We start from the raw sequence: 18,211 nt of genomic DNA, 5'->3' as shown, positions 1-18,211 counted from the left end.
AAGGAAGGAAAGGAAGGAAGGAAGGAAGGAAGGAAAGGAAGGGAAGGAAGGAAGGAAGGAAGGAAAGGAAGGAAGGAAGGACGGAAGGAAGGAAGGAAGGAAGGAAGGAAGGAAGGAAGGAAGGAAGGAAGGAAGGAAGGAAAGGAAGGAAGGAAGAAAGGAAGGAAGGGAAGGAAGGAAGGAAGGAAGGAAGGAAGGAAGGAAGGAAGGAAGGAAGGAAGGGAAGAAAGGGAAGGAAGGGAGGGAGGGAGGAAGGAAGGGAGGGAGGGAGGGAGGGAGGAAGGAAGGGAGGGAGGGAGGAAGGGAGGAAGGAAGGAAGGAAGGAATGGGGGAGGAAGAAGAGTATGGATCACGGGCAGGTTGCGTGAGGCAGCCGGGCCCAGGGCTTGCCCCGCCCTGCGCGGCGTGGCCAGTCTCTAACCGCCGCACACGGAGGCTGCGGGCCCCTTTGCATCTGCTGTAGACACGCTCCCACTGGTGTGTAAATTATCAGCATGTAGGATCTATTTCCCAGGCTGTGGACTCCCTCCTCACAGCTTCTCCGGGTCAGATGGTCTCTTCAGAGACCCTGAGGAGAAGCGCTCTGAACGGCTAGAGCCAACGGGGGTTCCTGCAAGGCACCCCCAGCGAGGTCTCGTTCAGCCAAACTCCTCTCCCGGGAACCGCGCCTCCAGAAACTAAGTAAAAACAGACCTAGGCTAAGAGGCTGTGAGACCTCTTAATGAGTCCCTGTTTACCTGATTAACTGAAAATCACCTGTCGTTCACATCGTGTAGATTCCTCCAGCCCGTCTGGTAAAATATGTTACCAATACATATAACACATTTAATAGAATAAGGGCGTCATTGTTACATAACAAAAACTAGCTTAATACCCACACGTGACACTCTTGGTTTTAACTTGTCATTCTGACTTGATCTGGTGGTTCCATGTAGTTGATAGCTTCCTCAATCTAGTTATAAATTTTTCCCTCCAGTATAAACCTATTAAATATTTTGTGCCATGATGTAGGATGGCTCAGGGGGCTTTAAGTAGGCGGTTCAGAACATAAAATATTCCCTGAGTAAATAATTCCCTACACTGAACTCAGGCACAAACGCCATTCTCCTGTTACACGTTACGGCCCTCAGCTGGGCGCATTTCTCGGCCCCACGACAACGCAGAGAGCCTTCCATAACACAGCCGCTTTCGTCATCCACTTAACAGCTCTGAGTTCATTCCCAAGTTCCTGTAAAAGTCTGTGCAACGCAGGGCTCTCTGTCCTCAGCCCCGCCCCCTGTCTGAGCTGCCCCCACCCCCACCCCACCCTCCGCTCTCCTCCCCTCGGGGCGCCCTGTGGCTCAGGGCCACCAGCTCCTGGCACACAAGCTCAGGGTCAAGCCACTCACCTGGCAGTGTTTGTTTACTCTAACAACAGGTATCAGCGAAGCTTTCCAAGTTCAAAGGCAAACACGTCCTGCTTCCAGTCCAGGAACAAAAGAAGCTAAAGCCCGAGTTTCTCTAAGCAGCGGCACCTGTAAGCTCTCTGCCTGCCGCCAGGCGTGCGGGTCTGCACTCGGCGTGTGCAGTGCAGTGCCGCTGCTCAGCTCGCTGCCAGAGCCGTGGCCGGTTCCCGTCTGCAGCCGTGTTCAAAGCGAGTGGGAGGTTTCCTAGGCACTGCGGGGAAGCCTGGTTTTCACCTCTCCCCTCCAGGCTGGTGGGCGTCCAAAGTTCTGGATTCACACACAAGGGACAGGTGAAGGGACTAGAAGCAAGAAGCAAACAGGAGCAATTTCCTTAAAACTTACGAAGAGGGGACCAGCCAGGGAGGCGGGAGCACAGCGAGGACCCAGCTGTGGAGGTGGCCCCCGCGTCGTGAGAACCTGGCAGTGGTGTCTGACCACTTGGTTCCCCAGCGACGTGCGGTTGGTAGCGTGGGCATTTAGACCAAAGTGCTGCAAGTTACGGAGAGGCACAGAGAACCCACTGCAGACTGTCGGGTAAACGCCCGACACCAGCCAGAAGGCGAACACAAGTAACGAGCACTGTTCTGCACGCTGTGGCGTGAAGACGTGTCGGTCTACACGTAGAACTGACACTGGGTCTCACAGGGCGAGACGGTGTTCACTGCTTTCCGCACTTTGCTTGAACGGGAAATAGCTGACGACGAAAGGATGGATGGACAGACAGACAGACAGAGCCGAGACATAAGTGTTCCGGGGGAAAGAGACCAATGTGCCGCGCAGAAGAACTCCAAGTAGTGTGTGTAGAGACTTCACCCGAAAAGGGGGGAAACCCGACTCCGCATTCAGTGCGGCCACACGTAGGGGACTCCGGGGGGCAGGGAGGAAGAGTGACTCCATCAACCAGGTGATTCCGGTCAAGACCAGGACTCACAGGTCACGTTGACAGAAGGCACTGGTGACAGGATAGGATGACAGTGTGCCTCACCTGTGTGACCTTCCCCCACACGTGACCCCACGCTAACCGTGAGAAAAACCTCAGACAAACTTCAGTGTCGGGGCGCACGGAAACAGACCTGACTGGCACCCCCGAGACCGTTGAGGAAGGACGTCGAGAACAAGAGAGTCTTAGAAGCTGTCGTGGCCGAGACGAGGGTGAGGAGACGTGGAACTCAGTGTGGCGTGGTGTCTCGGGTGGGGTCCCGGAGCAGAAAACAGGACATCGAGGAAAAACGGAGAAAATGCGAACAGAGTCTGGACTTTTGTTCATAAGAATGTATTGATGCCAGTTCATTAATTCTAACCAATGTACCACACTAACGTAAGATGTTAATATGGGACATTGTGGACAGGAAATATAGGAGAGTCCTCTGTATGTCTCAGTTTTTATATAAATCTAAAACTGCTCTTAAAAAGTCCATTTAAAATATAAATACTATATATGCCAAATCAAATTATGTAAAAATATCAGGCAAAATAGGCTTCAAGACAATGATATGACTTACAGACAGAAATACTTCAAAATGATAGAAAGAGCCAATACCTTTGAAATATATCTAATAATTATAATTGCGTGTGCCCAATAGTAGAGGCTCACAATACATGAAGCAAAAATTCACAGAACAAAAGGAATAGACAATTCCACAAGTATAGTTGGCGATTCTAATAGTATTTGATAAAACAAAAAAAGCAAAAATCAGCCCTGGCTGGTGTAGCTCAGTGGATTGAGCACTGGCCTGCAAACCAAAAGGTTGCAGGTTCGATTCCCAGTCAGGGCACATGCCTGGTTTGCAGGCTTGGTCCCCAGTAGAGGGTACAAGAGGCAACCACACACGGATGTTTCTCTCCCTCTCTTCTTCCCCCCTTCCTCTGTCTAAAAATAAATAAATAACATCTTTTCTAAAAAATCTGGCTTTAAAAAAAAAAAACAGAAAAGCACCAACGTGGATACCCTGTCCAGGTGGCGTAGGGGAGCACAGGGCTCCACCCTGTGATGGACGGTCCCTTCCCACAACGTCGGACGGAAAGCTGGGCCTTGCGTCTGCGCCTGCGTGTTCCTAGAGCTTCTCAGAGTCCTTCGGACAATGACTGAGGAGACGAACCATGCAGGAAACATCTCCAGAGGAAAAAAAAAAAAAGAACAAAAATCAGTAAGGATGTACACAACATGGACAATAATATTGACCACCTGATTCTAATCGGCATGTAACGGAGACTACACTCAATAGCCGCAGAACACACACTGTTCTTACTGTCTGCGTTCACCAGTTCAGACATTAAGCGAGGCAATTAAACAAATCCCCGTAGATCTCAAAAGGTCAAGATCTTGTGCAGGGCCGTCCAACCTTTTGGCGTCTCTGCGCCGCACTGGGAGAGGAACAGTTGTCTTGGGCCACACGTTAAATACATTGTGACACATAACCACAAAAAATCTCATCGCGTTTTAAGTAGATTTACAATTTTGTGCTGGGCCACGTTCACAGCCATCCTGGGCCGCATGCGGCCCCGCGGGCCACGGGCTGGGCACCCCGTTGAAGGGTGTTCTCTGAAACGAAAGCAGAGCCCGAGGCCTGTGTGGCCCCTGCTATCCGGCAGGGTCTCTGCCGGCGGCCCCCACGTGCGGCGGGCGCTCTCCAGACCTTCCCGGGCGACCCCAGCCGGAGCCGGGCTGAACGCCGGAGGTCAGAGGGCAGCCTGCCGAGACCCCCAAGGGAGGGACTCAAGGTGCCGCGGCCAGTGGGGCGGGGAGGGCGGATCATAGTTTTTCCCAGACAGCTTTCCCTGTCACTTGGTTTATTAACCACATGTGTGTGTTGCTTTGATACAGTTTCAAATCGAATGCTTAAAACTTCTTCCTTGGAGATGCAGTTCCCGAGTTCCTGTGTGAGGGGTCTCTCCAGCCTGTTCTGACCCTTGAGTCTGAGCATCGAGGCACCGACTCCGATCTTAAATGGCAGGTTTATGTTGACGGGGCATCGTCTGTCTTTGGTCCCCGCTCCTCAGCACCACGTGGGCAGATCCACGCCTGTTCCACTTTCCAAATACACACCCAGTACTTGGCACACAGTAGGCATTCAGCATATATCAGTTAAATTAATAAATTGTTACCTGGCTGGCGTAGCTCAGTGGATTGAGTGCAGGCTGCGAACCAAAGCATCGCAGGTTCGATTCCCAGTCAGGGCACATGCCTGGGTTGCAGGCCACGGCCCCCAGCAACCGCACATTGATGTTTCTCTCTCTCTTTCTCCCTCCCTTCCCTCTCTAAAAATAAATAAATAAAATCTTTAAAAAAAAAATAGATGGCTGGATTTACTTTTCTACAATAAACATGTATTACTGTTATTTAAAATAATGTATCTTTCAAAATTTTTGTTTTATTTATTTATTTAGAGAGAGGGGAAGGGAAGGAGAAAGAGAGGGAGAGAAACATCACATGAGGGGACTTTCATGTGCCCCCAACTGGGGACCTGCAACCAGGCATGTGCCCTGGCTGGGAATCGAACCGACAACCCTTTGGTTCACAGGCCCACACTCAATCCACTGAGCTACACCAGGCAGGGCTAATAATAATAATAATAATAATAATAATAATAATAATAATGTATTTTCATATAAACAACTGTGTAAATTGAATATATGTGGTATCCCCGCTCACACTTGCTTAAATCCCTCTCCTGGATCACGCAGCAAAAGAGGAAAGGAGAAACGCAACGCCATTTCTAAGCCTCGTTAGTCACGTTAATTTACATTCATTGTATCAGCCTCTCTTGTTTCCCGAGGCCTGTGCCCTTGTTTACGGCCCCTGGCTCCCAGCCGTCTTTATTTACCAAGTCCGAGGCCCCGCGGGAAGGGGCAGACACGGGGCCCGCCTTCCCGCGCGGAGGGAGCCGGCTGCCCCCGCGGAGCGGCGCCTGGCTGTTCGACCGTCACACTTTCAGGGAAAGATTAGTTTGGGGCTTGCACCAAAAAAAAACCTCCTCCCACCCATTTCGCTGTTCTGCTCTATGGACCTAACGTCCAGTGACACTCCCGTGACCAAGGCTGGTGGGGAGGTGACAGCCCTTTCAACCTGGTGACCTTTGGGAGACACTGCCCTCCACCCGGTTTCTCCCGCAAATCAGGTAAATGGGGCAGACCGGTGGGGGCCACTCAGCTTGTTCGAACGTTACTAACGGTCACCACAGGAGGGCGCCTTACTTGTGGTCGTGGCTCTATGGACGGCCTTCCGTTCACCCCAAACTGCGGGTGAACTGGAAGGGTCTGGGCCCGGCTCCTAGAGAGCCCCGGGGCCCCAGGGTGGCGATGAGCAGGCCCACCCCCATCACACCCGGTCAAGCCAAACAGCGGGTCACCTGTCACCAAAAGCCACACTTTCTGTTTTGTGTTGTAACGTTGAGCAACACGTTATTCCCTTTGGAACTGACTGAAACCGAGGACTTACAGCGGGCAGAGAAGACTCGAGAGCATAAAGGTGATATCCACAAAGATCAATAGCAATTAAGGCCATGGCAACTTTAGATGTTTATCGTTTCCTCAAAAAAACAGCTCCAAGGAAAGAAAAGCAAAAGGAAAACAAGTTTAAAGCTACAGAAACAATATAGTTAGTAATACGGCAAGTCTCTGATCTTGCAAGTTGGGTTTCTGTTTTTCTAAAAAACTTTACACCCTGTGGGTGGTTCTGACGTCAAGGTGAGTAGGATACAACTGGTTTTCCCCAAAGCTCTGAGATCCCCCGGGGAGAAGTGTTTCACCCCAAGACACTCGGCCCGAACCCCAGCGTCTCCCTCCTCTTTCCACGGGGAGCAGGGGGACTGTCTGCTCCTCAGTCACAGGGACGTGTCCTCCATCCACGCTTCCCCTGCCCCACAGTGGGTGTCCCCTGCCCCACAGTGGGCGTCCCCGGCCCGGAGTGTCACCCGATTCTCTCAGACAGCACAGCTCCTCCAGGACTCAGGGTCCACCCACGAGGGTCACCACCTGGGCCGCCCCGCCACAGCCCCGGTCCCTGAACGGTGCCGCCCCCAAGGCTTTGACATCGCCCAGTGCGGGGTCTTCGCCCAGCGTTCTGCGCTTAAAATGACTGCAAGTCTCCGAACCTTATTTCTAAGTTTACGTTTTCCCAGGGAAGGAAATTCTGATTCGCTTGTCTTACATCAGGAATCTCCTGGGTCCAATAATCAAGGTACTAAAACATTTTAATAGCCTGATGGACAAAAACCACGTAACTGTTTCTACAAAAATCATCCGACAAAATTTAACGTCCTTTCAGGAAAAAGGCTCAGTAAACTAGGGAGAAGAGGGAACCTCCCTAACCCAATAAAGGGCATCTCTGACCAACTCGGAGTAAACGTCATGCTTAATGGGGACAGACCTTCCCGTTCCAAAATCGGCAGAGAGACAAGGAGGGCCGCCCAGCCCCTCCCATCAGCCCCCAGGGAGGGCGAGGAGGCAGGAAAAAGGAACAGACGGTATTGAGATTAGAACTAAAATCACCTTTGTTGCAAATGACGTGGTCTTGTACATAGAACACCCTATGAACCATTTTAATAACTATTAGAATTATTGAACTATTTTAACAAGGTTACAGGGTACAAAGTCAATGCAAAAAATCAGTTCTGTGTCCATACGTTAGCGGTGAAACTAAGAAAGCAATTCTATTTACAACTGCATCAAAAATAAAATGCTTAGATATAAATTTAACAAAAGAAGTGTATGGTTTGTATGCTGAAACCACAAAGCATTATTGAAAGAAGTTGGAAAAGATCTAAACAAAAGGAAAACATGCATGTATCAAAAGATGTAATACTTTTTAAGTGGCAAAGTCCCAACCTGATCCACATGTTCTGCACAACCCCTATCAAAACCACAGCTAGATTTTACCCAGAAAGTAATAAGATGATTCTAAAAGTCATTCGGAAATGCAAGGGACCCAGAAGTGACAAGTCCAACTTGAACAAGAACACAGCTGGGAGATCTCACGCTTCCCGATCTCCAACTTGCTACAGAGTTACCGCAATCAACACAGCACGGTACTCCCCGGCCCACGTGGTCCCGGCCAGGGCACGCGAGCGAGAGGCGACCACGCGGGGAAGAGAGAAAACAATCACAGGTGAAGCCCAGCCCCCGATGTGCCGGTGGAGTGGAACCTCTGTTCTCGCACCTGGTTCATTCCGGAAAACTGTTGGAGAAGCGATTTGTTCGAAAACCGAATCTCCTTTGTCACCTGAGAGGTGCGTGGCTGATGACGCAGGTATCGGCAGGAATGGTTTCTCAGGTGGAGAATAGAAACCCGAAGTTTTGTTAGATAACCGAGACATTTTTCCCGTGAACGACGAAGTGGAGCACTGAACTGTTCGAGAACCGAGAGGTTTGAGAACCGGCGTGAGCGTATTTGGAGGCCGGGCCTGCTGAGGCAGTCGGGTCTGGAGAAGGTCCTGGCAGTGGGGTCCCCGGGGTGGGAGGGGTGCCCTCACAAGACAGCCCCACCGAGACGGCATGCTGAACTTGGACATCACAGCACCCAGAACTGGGAGGAATAAATGTCTGTGGCTTAAACCGCGGGTCCTGGTGCTTTGCTGCAGCGGCCCCAGCTGAGACGCTGTCCTCGCCTTCTCCACGGCGTCCGCACACCCGGTTAGTCCGTCTCTCCCCCGGAGAAAGGGCCACCGGGCGGGCCTCTGCGCCCCGTTCTTTCGCTCTTTTCCAAGCGTCTGTGTCACGGAGATTCTCGGTAGCATCCAACAAACGTCTGTTGAATGGATGAATCTAATTTTTTAGCTCAAATATGGCTAAATAGTGCAAAGTTGGTAACTCATGCCAGTAGTCCACCGGAGAGCTGCCGCCCACCACCCCCCGCCCCCAGAAACGGAAGCTGCTTAAGCAGTGGGTTGCCAATGGCGGACATGACAGTCACAGGTCTACAGTCTGAATGGCAGTGGGAACTGTAATTGTTCGAAAATCCATTGGCAAATGTGTTTTCCCATACCGTTGGAAAACAAAGGGTCCAGAGACACAAGGATGTTCAGCGTCACTAGCCATCAGAGATGCAAATTAAAAGTACAATGAGATACCACTTCACACCAGTGAGAATGGCCATCATAAACAAAGCAACAAACAACAAGTGTTGGAGAGGTTGTGGAGAAAAGGGGACCCCAGTGCACTCTTGGTGGGACTGCAGACTGGTACAACCACTATGGAAAGCAGTAGGGAACTTCCTCAGGAAACTAAAAATGGATCTGCCTTTTGACCCTGCAATTCCACTGCTGGGACTATATCCTAAGAACCCTGAAACACCAATCCAAAAGAACCCATGCACCCCGATGTTCATAGCAGCACAATTTACAATAGCTAGATGCTGGAAGCAACCTACATGCCCATCAGTAAATGAATGGATCAAAAAACTGTGGTACATTTACACGATGGAATTCTATGCAGCAGAAAGAAAGAAGAGCTCCTACCCTTTGTGACAGTGTGGATGGAACTGGAGAGCATTGTGCTAAGTGAAATAAGCCAGGTGGTGAGGGACAAATACCATGTGATCTCACCTATAAGTGTAACCTAATCAACAAAACAAACAAGCAAGCAAAATACAACCAGAGGCATGGAAATTAAGAACTAACAGTGACCAGAGGGGAGGTGGAGGGGATAGTGGGGGGTGGGAGGGGGAAGGGTTTTCAGGAACAACTATGAAGGACACAGAGACAAAACCAAATGGGGGTTGGGTCAAGGGCGGAAGTGGGGATGGCTGGGGGTGGGGAGTGGTGGGGGGAATGGAGACAACTGTACTTGAACAACAATCAAAAAAAATTTTTAAGCCAAAAAAAAAAAAATCCAGGCATAAAACAAATAGAAAAAAACACATACGCATTCTTTTAAACTGTTCAATCCTTGAGGCCAATGCGTTATGAAAATGCTAATTGAGGAGTGGAGAGGAAAAGACCTTTTGACAAGCTGACTGCTTCCTGGGACATGCTAAGGATTTTCACTTTGTTTCGTCTTTGTGTTTACGTTTTTATTCTAGTCCTGAACATGTCAACTTGATATGTGAGCTGATGAGAAGCCTGAGCCAGCGTATTTTTAAGTTCACTTGTCAGACAAAGTATGAGGAAATGGGGTCCATTTCATCACTCCCCCCCCCCCCCGCCCAGTGGCTATTTAAACACAGACGAGAGCACACAGGACGGACTGGAGGAGCGGGTTCCGAGCCCCTGCCCGCGCCCACCCGCCCTCAGACGCCGGCCCAGCGGGGGGCCGCCGGGGCTGGGCACTTGCCCGAGCTGAGCCCCAACAAGAAGCCCTCGCGTGGAGAACGTGGATAAAAGACCACTTGACAGGTGCTGCCCACACGATTTCACAGCAAAGGAGAAAGGGGAGCCTCACACGAAAGGGGGCGGAAGAAACTCACGGCACAGGCAGTGCCCAGCAGGGAAGTTCCGCTTAGGAGACGAAGCCAAAACCTGTGCGAGGCGAAGGTGGGCCCTGGCCTCATCCGCGGAATTCAGATAGCTGGCTCTACTTCCGCCGATATTTCCACACTAGGATTCTGGCCCAAAATGCGAACGCTGTTTTATGTGGGATGTGCCACTTTCTTAAATCAGCTTACGTCTTTTTTTTTTTTTAAGATTTTATTTATTTATTTTTAGAGAGGGAAGGGAGGGAGAAAGAGAGAGAGAGAGAAACATCAATGTGTGGCTGCTGGGGGCTGTGGCCTGCAACCCAGGCATGTGCCCTGACTGGGAATCGAACCCGGGACACTTTAGTTCCCAGCCCGCACTCAATCCACTGAGCTACGCCAGCCAGGTAAATCAGCTTACGTCTTTATTAACTAAGTGTGTCTTTTGTGTGCTTGTTCTGTTGAGGCAAAACTGTGTATAGAATTAAGATAAAGGTTTACCATAGATCTTACACAATAACGTGAGGGACTACGACAAACACACACGTGTAGCATCTCCTTTGTCCGGAGTGCGCCGCCTCAGAGGACCCACATTTTTCTCCACTTTATTGACTGACAGTGAGAATTTAGGCTGCCTCTCCTAGCTTTTTATTCTGGCAGCTAGAGTAAGTTTTCAATAGGAACACAGTGAAGGGTCCTTCCAGGACCCGGGGAGGTTGAGTGACAAAATGTGCACCCAGCCCCAGCTGGTGTGGCTCGGTGGATTGAGCACCAGCCTGGGAACCAAAGGGTCGCTGGTTCAATTCCCAGTCAGGGCACGTGCCTGGTTGCAGGGGGGTGCGTGAGAGGCAACCATGCACTGATGTTTCTCTCTCTCTTTCTCCTCTCCCCTCTCTCCAAAAATAAATAAAATCTTTTAAAAATTAAAATGTTATTTAAAAATGTGCAGCCCGAGTAGTGAGTGTGAGCGACTGGAAGTCCCCAAGAATGCCTCTTGTTGCAGAAATGACTCAATATCTTAAACCCTCCTTTCCCCTCTTATACAACCAGGGCACTTTATAGGATAAAATAGCTAAGTGGGTTCTAAGCCCCTCCCAGCTCTGACAGTTCGGGATGTAAGGCGGATGGACTGCGGGGCACACGCACACGTGTGCGTTTATGCGTGCACTCGTGCCGTTCGGCTGTGAAGGTGGGGGGATGGACAGTGTTTGTCCCAGAACTTTCAGTGCGTCAGTGTTGGGATTTGCTCCTGGAAAAAAATCAGCGTCAGGTGGCCCTGGCCCCGCCGGGGGAGTCTGAGAAGCCGGGTGCAGGAAACAGTTCCAGCCCCGCCCGCTGAGCCTCCAGGCGCTGCGCTCAGGGTGCGGGCAGCGTTGCGGAGGGACCGCACGCCAGCTCAGCTGGGGACCCAGCGGAACTTGTAGCCCCCGTTGGCCGTCCGAATGGTGAAGGCGTTGCCCTGGGGGAAGGCGAGGGTGCGGATGGTGCTGTGGCTGCGGATGGGGGTGCAGAAGGAGCCGCCCTCCTCCAGCTCCCCGTGGCTCAGGTCCAGCGCGCGCGCGCTGCAGTCCGTGTGCAGCCCACGGAAGGCGCCGTGCAGCTGCCCGGGCGGGCGGGTCAGGCTCGCCGACTCCGGCTGCAGGCGGAGCCGTTTGGGGTCACGGCTCTGCAGCGCTTCGTCGCAGTGCTCGGAGATATCCCTCAGGATGGCGTCCGCTTGCGCGCAGTCCTGCCCCGCGGCTGCGAGCAGCTCCTCCAGGCTCCTCTTGGCAGCGGCCTTGAGCAGGCAGGGCTCCGCGGCCGCCCCGCAATCCCGGGCCTGCGTGATCATCAGCTTCTACAAGACAGGAGGAGGAGGGGCGCCGCCTGGGGCCGGCGTCGGGCGCTTCAGCGGTGCCCCTGCAAGTGACTCCGAGGACTCCCAGCTGGCCTCTCCGTCCCCCACCTCGTCCCAGCCCCACACTGGGAGCGAGGGGGGGCGGGGGGGCGGGCGTACAGGACATTTCCGACTGCCCGCAGCATCCCTCGGGCGCGCCCCTCTTACGTCCAGCACCGAGGCCAGGTGCCGGGTTCGACTGGCGAGCTCCTTCAGCCGCACGTTGCGCTCCTTGAGCGACGCGATCTCCTCCTGTTTCTGGGTCAGCGTCGCGTGCAGCTGCGGGAGACCGGGACCCTGAGCGGCAGGCACCGCGCTGGGCCTTGTCAGGGTGCTCTGCGCCAGGGAAGCCGGGACCTAACCAGCGTCCAACCAGGAGCGGGCCCAGAGCAGTTACACTGGTGAGAATTAGCATCTTCTTTTTGAACAGAGCACTCGGACGAAATGCATGTCCCCTAACCCCTGGCGTGGCTGGCGGTGAAGAGGAAATGACTGGGCAACAGGCAGGGAGGTTCGGCCTCTGAGGCTCAGCCTTCCTATGGCTCAGTCTCCTCGCCTGCAGAGTGGGGCTGGTAAGGGCGTCTCGCTCAAAGGACACGGCGTGAAAGGCGAGGAGAGCGCAAGCTGGGGAGCACGATGCTGGGCGCGCAGAAAGCCCTCAGTAACAGGGTGGCCCTGTTAACACCCTGGCGGGGCAAGAGCATTCCCACCCAGTGCAGCTGGGAGCGGAGGCGGGACCCTGGAGCCAGGGCGGCTCCGTGGGCCACCCGCGGGCCCACCGCTTCCCAGGTCTCCGGCACCCACATCCTGTCCCGCCCCAGCATTGCCAGCCGCCGGCCCACGGTCCCTACTTGGTTGTTCTCAACCAGCGCGTCCCCCAGCGCCCTCTGGTTCTGGTCGGCCACCTCCTTCCAGTACTGCTCCGAGCGGAGCGCCTCCGCAGGGCGCGGCGGTGGTGGCGGCAGGGCGAGCGGGTCCAGCGGCTGGGACAGGCAGGGTCCGAAGGGCAGTGCGTCCCAAGGAGAGAAGGGGAAGTCTCCGCTGGCCAGGGGAGGCGACATCAAGGAGGACGCGTCTGCGGGAGAGCGGGAGCGGGGTTCGCAGCCTCGGACTGGCGCCCGCTGGGACAGGGACAGGATGGCTCGCGGCTGCAGGGCTGCGCGGAGACTTCTCTTGGGTAAGTGAAGCGGCCCTCGCTCCGCGTCCCCGCGGTTCCCAGGCCCTTCCCGATACCTGCGCGCTCGCAGCAGGCGCTCGACGGGCCCTGCCGCTCGCCTCTCCGGCCGCAGGGCAGAGCGGGGCCTGCCCCGGATCTCACACCCGCAACCCGAGACAGCGCTGGAGACCCTGCGATTCCTCTTCTCCCCCAGGAAGCCCGGGGCGCTCCAACTACCGACAGCCTGGCCCTTGGACGAGCGGCTGGCAGGTGCTGGGTTTCCCGCCCTCCCGACCAGGAAACCAGGAAATCGGAACCGGCCTCACCGCGGCGGGGACAGGGGGGCACCCCGCCGTCCCTGAGCCGCAGAGAGACCTCACTTGCCTGCGATGAGATCCTCCACCGTGTCCCTGAAACCCTGCAGACCGAAGTCCGCCGCCGTCGGCGGGGCGGCGGGGCTCTGAAACGAAGCAGAGGTGCGAACTGCTTAGCGTGGGGCCTGACAGGCCCGGGACACGCCCTGCTCCGATGGCCGCGCTCGGAGCTCCGCCCCGGGCTCCGCCCCGTCTGCACGCCCTTGCGCTCGCAGCCGGGCCTCCCCCCTGACAATTGAGCCCCGTCCCAGACCAGGGGCCCAGCAGCCTTGCACCGCCAGGGCGCGGGGCGGGTGCACGACGTGGGGACCCGGTCTGCGAAGGTCGCGCCGGGCACCCCCCCTCCCCGTGCGCTGCTGCATCGGGTTCCGACCCTTAGCGCCCCGCGAGGCAGCCGGGCGCCCAGCAGCGCCACCCCCCCGCCCCCGCCCCCGCCCCAGTCTGCCCAGTCCGGGTCCCCGCGTCGCCCCATTGGCCGGCCACCAGCCAATCAGCTGCCTGCGGCGCGCCCCCCCTGCGCTGCGGGACCTCGGCGCGGACTCACCTGCACAGGCCGAGGAGCCACTGCTCCAGGTCCCGGAGCGCCCGCGCGAACACCCAAGCCCCGGTCCTTCCTCCCAGGACCCTACACGGTGCAGGGCCTCACAAGGCGGTGGCTTGAGGCCGTATTTTGCGCCCAGGCTCGGTCACAGTAGACCACCCCTTCCCACCATGCCAAGGAAACGGTCGGCTAAGACGCAGGGGCAGAGCTCCCGTTCCGCACGCTGCAGGGGTCGCCCTGTGGCTCTCTCGTTCCTTAAAAAATCCGAGCTGACTTTCCCCGTACGGTGCGCGGCACCTGCAGCGTCCTGTGCTGCACACTCTCCTGGGTTCCTGCAGAGTGCCTGGGGGTCCAGGAACTTCCCATCCCTTAATTCCTGAACGTTTAAACTCTACACAGAGTCCCTCTGTTACTTCTCACACCGATGTGGGAAGCAGGCAGGGCCCAGGACGTGGCTCCTCCTCCTCCTCTGAATCAAGCTCCGAGAAACGGGAATTGCCCACTTGTGGCCCAGCTCTGGAATCGCGGAACTGGGGCTCCTGCCCCAGGATGCACGCGCCTCCTGCAGTCCTCCTGCCTCTAGACAGCAGCGCCTCCGGCTTCACCCGCCTTTCGGGAGAGCCTGGCGTCCAGCACGGCCAGGCTGGGAAGCAGTCTTTGGGGGGACACGGTGTGGGGGCACCTCCAGAAAGCCCACCGAAAATCTCTACTCTGCGCATTGCACTGCTGTGGATTGGTAGATTCCTTTGCTTCCGCCATACTCTCCTCACTGAAGCCTGTCTTCACACTACTCAGATATGTGTGAGAAAAAAACTTATTCTGACCCTGGCTTCACGCAGTGTCTGAGTCAGTTTTCCTCAGGGAGGAGGGCTTCATGGGAGGGGGTGCTGCTGGCATCAGCTGGGGACTGAGGCTGCAGGGGAAGGAGCTGAGGGAGGAGAGGCCCACAGCCCTGGAAACGCCCAGGCTTGAGTCCCCCCCGCCCCCGGTGGGAGGCACTGGACAGGAGAGGACAGGGGAGGAGTCTCCTCTGCTGAGGGCGGGAAGGTCGCCCTCTCCCCGGAGACTGCAGACAAGCCCAGGACGAGCAGCCTGCAGGCCAACAGCGATGATGAGGGCACAGGAAAGGCTCCCTCTGTGCTGGTTGTGACCCGCACTGGCTGGACCTCAGGCACTTCCGGGGCACTTCTCTCTGTCCGCCTTCCCCAGCAGGAGGGGCTGGGCCATGTGGCCGGGACGGGCCAGGGGCCTCCCTCCCTCTCGCACCAGCTGTCTTCCCCAGGAGAAGTCTTGGGCCTCCTGGGCCGTCTTATGTGACCGCCATGCTTGGAACTTCGATCCTGCCTCCCCAGTGACATACAAATGTGGCGTTCCTCCAACAGCCGCAGACCGAAACAAAGGCAAACACGGACGTAATGTCACATTGCAGTTCTGTGTCCTGCGGCGAACATTCAGCCAGAGCCTCCTGGTTTGGACACGGTGGCTGGGAGGGTGGTGTGGGCTCTGGGCCCCTGGGAAGGCATGCAGACTCTGTCTCTCCTTATCTGAGCTTCCGGAACTAAAAAGAACGACAGAACGGCCTCCACAGGGCCACGCCCACTCTTACCTTTCACCTGGACCACCTCTGCTCTGGCAGGCCACCTCCCCCGAGACCCCCGGGCTCTGTCCCAGTTCTCAGGGGCACTGGGGTGGGGGTGGGGGCCTGGGAATCTCTGCTGCATCGCCGACTGCAGCTGTGGGGGGCAGTCATGTCTGAGGGGATTCTGTGCTGGGTCTGTCCCCACGGGCTCCTGTCTCCGGCACCTGCCGCCAGGAGGCTGGACTGGCACTCTTCCGGGTTGCATTTAGCTGGGACCGCCTGTCCTTCTGGGCATTCCATGTCCGGAGGTGAGCAGGCCTTGGGCCTGCTGGGCACCAGAGCTGGGAGGTTCCACCATCGGCCCCGGGGAGGGTCAGCCCTGGCCAGCGCTAGAGTGGCCCAGAAGTAGGAAGATGGTTTTTTGGGAAAAGAAAAAAGTCAAATGCCTCTGTCCCATGAGGGTAGGTAACGAGAGCCTTTGGGGGGGAAGACAAAAGAAACTTTAGAACTGCTACAGGGCACCTATGTGGAGACGAGCGTTTTCTGTGGATTTCTCCCAGAGTCCTCTGCTCCTCGTCCCGCTTTCTGCAAGTGTAAACTCTCTCCGTCCTTCCCCATCTCCATCCAGAAGTGGTATACCCTCTGACCTGCACACTCCGCAGACACCCAGGCGGTGGGAAAGGTGCATGAAGGCCGGGGAGGGCGCGTTGGGGGAACAGACAAGACCAGTCCGATGCCAAGCGAGCACCTGGTGCCTGGGTGAGCGATCGGAGAAGCTCCAGGGAATGGATAAGAAGGAGGCCAGAGACGGGTCTGGCGGGGGCGCCCTGCAGGTGAGCCCCCTGCCGGATCGGTCAGAACAGCTCTGAGAAGGCGGCCGCCGTCGTGACTTGTTGGGAGGAAGGAGGAAATCTGATCTTCCGGGCCCGGATTCCGGCCCCACGTCCCCTCACTAGCCAGACGTGTCTGCGCTCCCCACGGGCGACAAGCCTTTGCAGAAACACGCCCGTGACCCCGAAGCCAGAGTTTGGGCACGGGAGGCAGAAGGGAGCCACGAGGAAAGGGAGGTACCTGCCAGGCGGCCGAGTCACCGGCAGGCGGCGCGTCTGGCCCGAGGAGCGAGCAGTCGGCCAGGTCCTGCAGATCGATGGTGGTGAGGGCTGCGCGGGAAGAACCGGAGACGCGCGGGCGGGTCTTCAGCTTCCGGCCAGGCCGCAGGGACCCGGGCAGAGCAGCTCTTCCCCGCCGCGTATGCCCGACCTGCCCCGCACTAGGAACCCGAAGGGTCGCGCGCGGGGCCACCGGGCTCACCGGGCAGCGTAGCGGGCTCGGCGCCCGGAGGGTCCTCGTACACCGACACCGGGCTGCCGCCGCTGCAGCCAGAGAAGAACGTCCGCGGAGGGGCGAACTAGGCGGGCACGGAATCGAAGTGCGGGTCAGCCCTGGGGACCCAGGGCGTGCGGCCCCGCCGAGCCCCAGGCCCCGGCCCCGCCCCACCTTCCTCTCTGGCTTCCCCGGCTTGCCGAGGGCCCGGCCTCGCAGCTCCAGCATCCGGTTGGGGCAGATGCTGTCGAAGGCCTGGCGTCCCGCCGTGGCGCCCTCGCACGCCTGCATCGCGCCTGCCCGCCGGCCTCGACCCAGGAACCCCGCCGACAGCTCAGAGGCGGCGACTCGCACCCTGCGCTCCGCCGGGCGCCCGCGGGCTAGGGAGCCGTCGGGAGCTCCCGGCAGGCGCGTGGCCGGGTGGCGCCGAGGGGCGGGGGCGGCCGCGCGCGGGAGGGGCTGCCCGCGCCGGAGCGCCGGAGGTGGCGCCTCGAGCGCCGACAATCTGCGCGGGGGCGGAGGCGCTCAACCCAGCCCGGCAACGGCTTCCCCCGGGAGCCGCGAGCGCGGGGCCCGGGCCCGCCAGCGCCCTTTCGGCGAGGGTTGGCGCCGCCGCCTCCTGGCCGCGCCAAAGGGAGGGCGGGAGGGAGGGAGGGAATAGGGCGGACGGGGCCCGCCGGTCCCTAACCCCGAGCGCCTCCTTCCCGCCGTTGGGCAGCAGGGATGCGCGGCTGAGGATTCTCGTTCCATTTTCTTCCCACCCAGACGCAGAGCGGGGCAGAACGCGCCCTTTCCAAAGCCAGGCCCCAGCGTCTGCCTCGCCCTGGGGGGCGTGGCCGGCGTAGAACCCCGGCGGGAACTCGCGGGAACAGTTGCCCCTCCCCCGTCGCAGACGCCCCTTCCCCCGAGACTCCAGGGGGCGCTCCCGGCGCTGACGCACTCGCGCGGGATCTGCGGGCGTCCCAGGCCTAGAGCCCCCCGTCCCCGGCGCCCCCGCGCCCCCCAGCTCCGCTTTCCCCGGCGGCAGCGCCTGAGCGTAGCCTTTGAAAGGGGGCCAGTTAGGGTAAAGTGACACCCGCGAACCGTGCTCCGGTTTCGGAAACCGCCACGGCGGACAGTCCCGCAGCCCCTGCAGCCCCGGTCTCTGTCCGCTGGCCCCCGGGTGCTCCGGGTGGCGGCTCCACCGCCCTGGCGGCTGCCTGCCCGAGCCTGTCCCGGAACGGGGCGTCTCCAGGCCCGGCCGAGGAGCCTCCCTCGGGCCGCGCACACCCATCGAGTCCGAACCACCGTCTGAAAGTGGGCCCCTGGTGTCTTGTGCCTAGTACTAGTCATGAAAGGTCCTTTTTCCCCGGGCTAATAAGGAACGGGAGCCCCTCACAGTGATGAGAGCGGGTGTCCACTCGGACACTCGGGTCCGTCTGTCCACGCGGCCGCCCAGCAGGGTGAGGCCAGCCAGCTGGAGCCCGTGTGACGCCGCTCTCCGTGACCAGCCGTGGCTTTAGGGTGGGAGGGCCCGAGGATCAGAACC

General features: G+C 57.5%; 1 protein-coding gene and 1 pseudogene across 1 annotated transcript; one reads left to right on the top strand and one right to left on the bottom strand.

The window, feature by feature from the left end:
* Positions 1–3,380: 3,380 nt before the first annotated feature.
* On the top strand, positions 3,381–3,560 carry LOC123819567 (annotated as a pseudogene).
* Positions 3,561–10,681: 7,121 nt separating this feature from the next.
* On the bottom strand, positions 10,682–16,974 carry MCIDAS (multiciliate differentiation and DNA synthesis associated cell cycle protein). The gene is made up of 7 exons (XM_045839928.1): positions 16,858–16,974; positions 16,672–16,768; positions 16,432–16,520; positions 13,251–13,326; positions 12,562–12,785; positions 11,879–11,989; positions 10,682–11,671 (listed from the first exon to the last, which is right to left on the bottom strand). Exons 1-7 carry the CDS (start codon positions 16,972–16,974, stop codon positions 11,231–11,233), a joined length of 1,155 nt encoding a protein of 384 aa, XP_045695884.1. The 3' UTR covers positions 10,682–11,230.
* Between the last annotated feature and the right edge of the window lie 1,237 nt (positions 16,975–18,211).

This window comes from Phyllostomus hastatus, unplaced genomic scaffold, assembly GCF_019186645.2.
Source record: "Phyllostomus hastatus isolate PE091 unplaced genomic scaffold, TTU_PhHast_1.1 phas_contig_329, whole genome shotgun sequence".
Lineage (NCBI taxonomy): Eukaryota > Metazoa > Chordata > Mammalia > Chiroptera > Phyllostomidae > Phyllostomus > Phyllostomus hastatus.
Note: the sequence above shows the minus strand (reverse complement) of the source record. Positions and strands in the feature narration are given on the sequence as shown.

Coding starts and splice junctions, on each gene's coding strand:
- MCIDAS (XM_045839928.1), bottom strand. CDS start 16,974: ATGCAGGCGTGCGAGGGCGCCACGGCGGGACGCCAGGCCTTCGACAGC. Junction 16,769..16,857: donor CGGGGAAGCCAGAGAGGAAG/GTGGGGCGGGGC, acceptor GTGCCCGCCTAG/TTCGCCCCTCCGCGGACGTT. Junction 16,521..16,671: donor CGAGCCCGCTACGCTGCCCG/GTGAGCCCGGTG, acceptor CTTCCCGCGCAG/CCCTCACCACCATCGATCTG.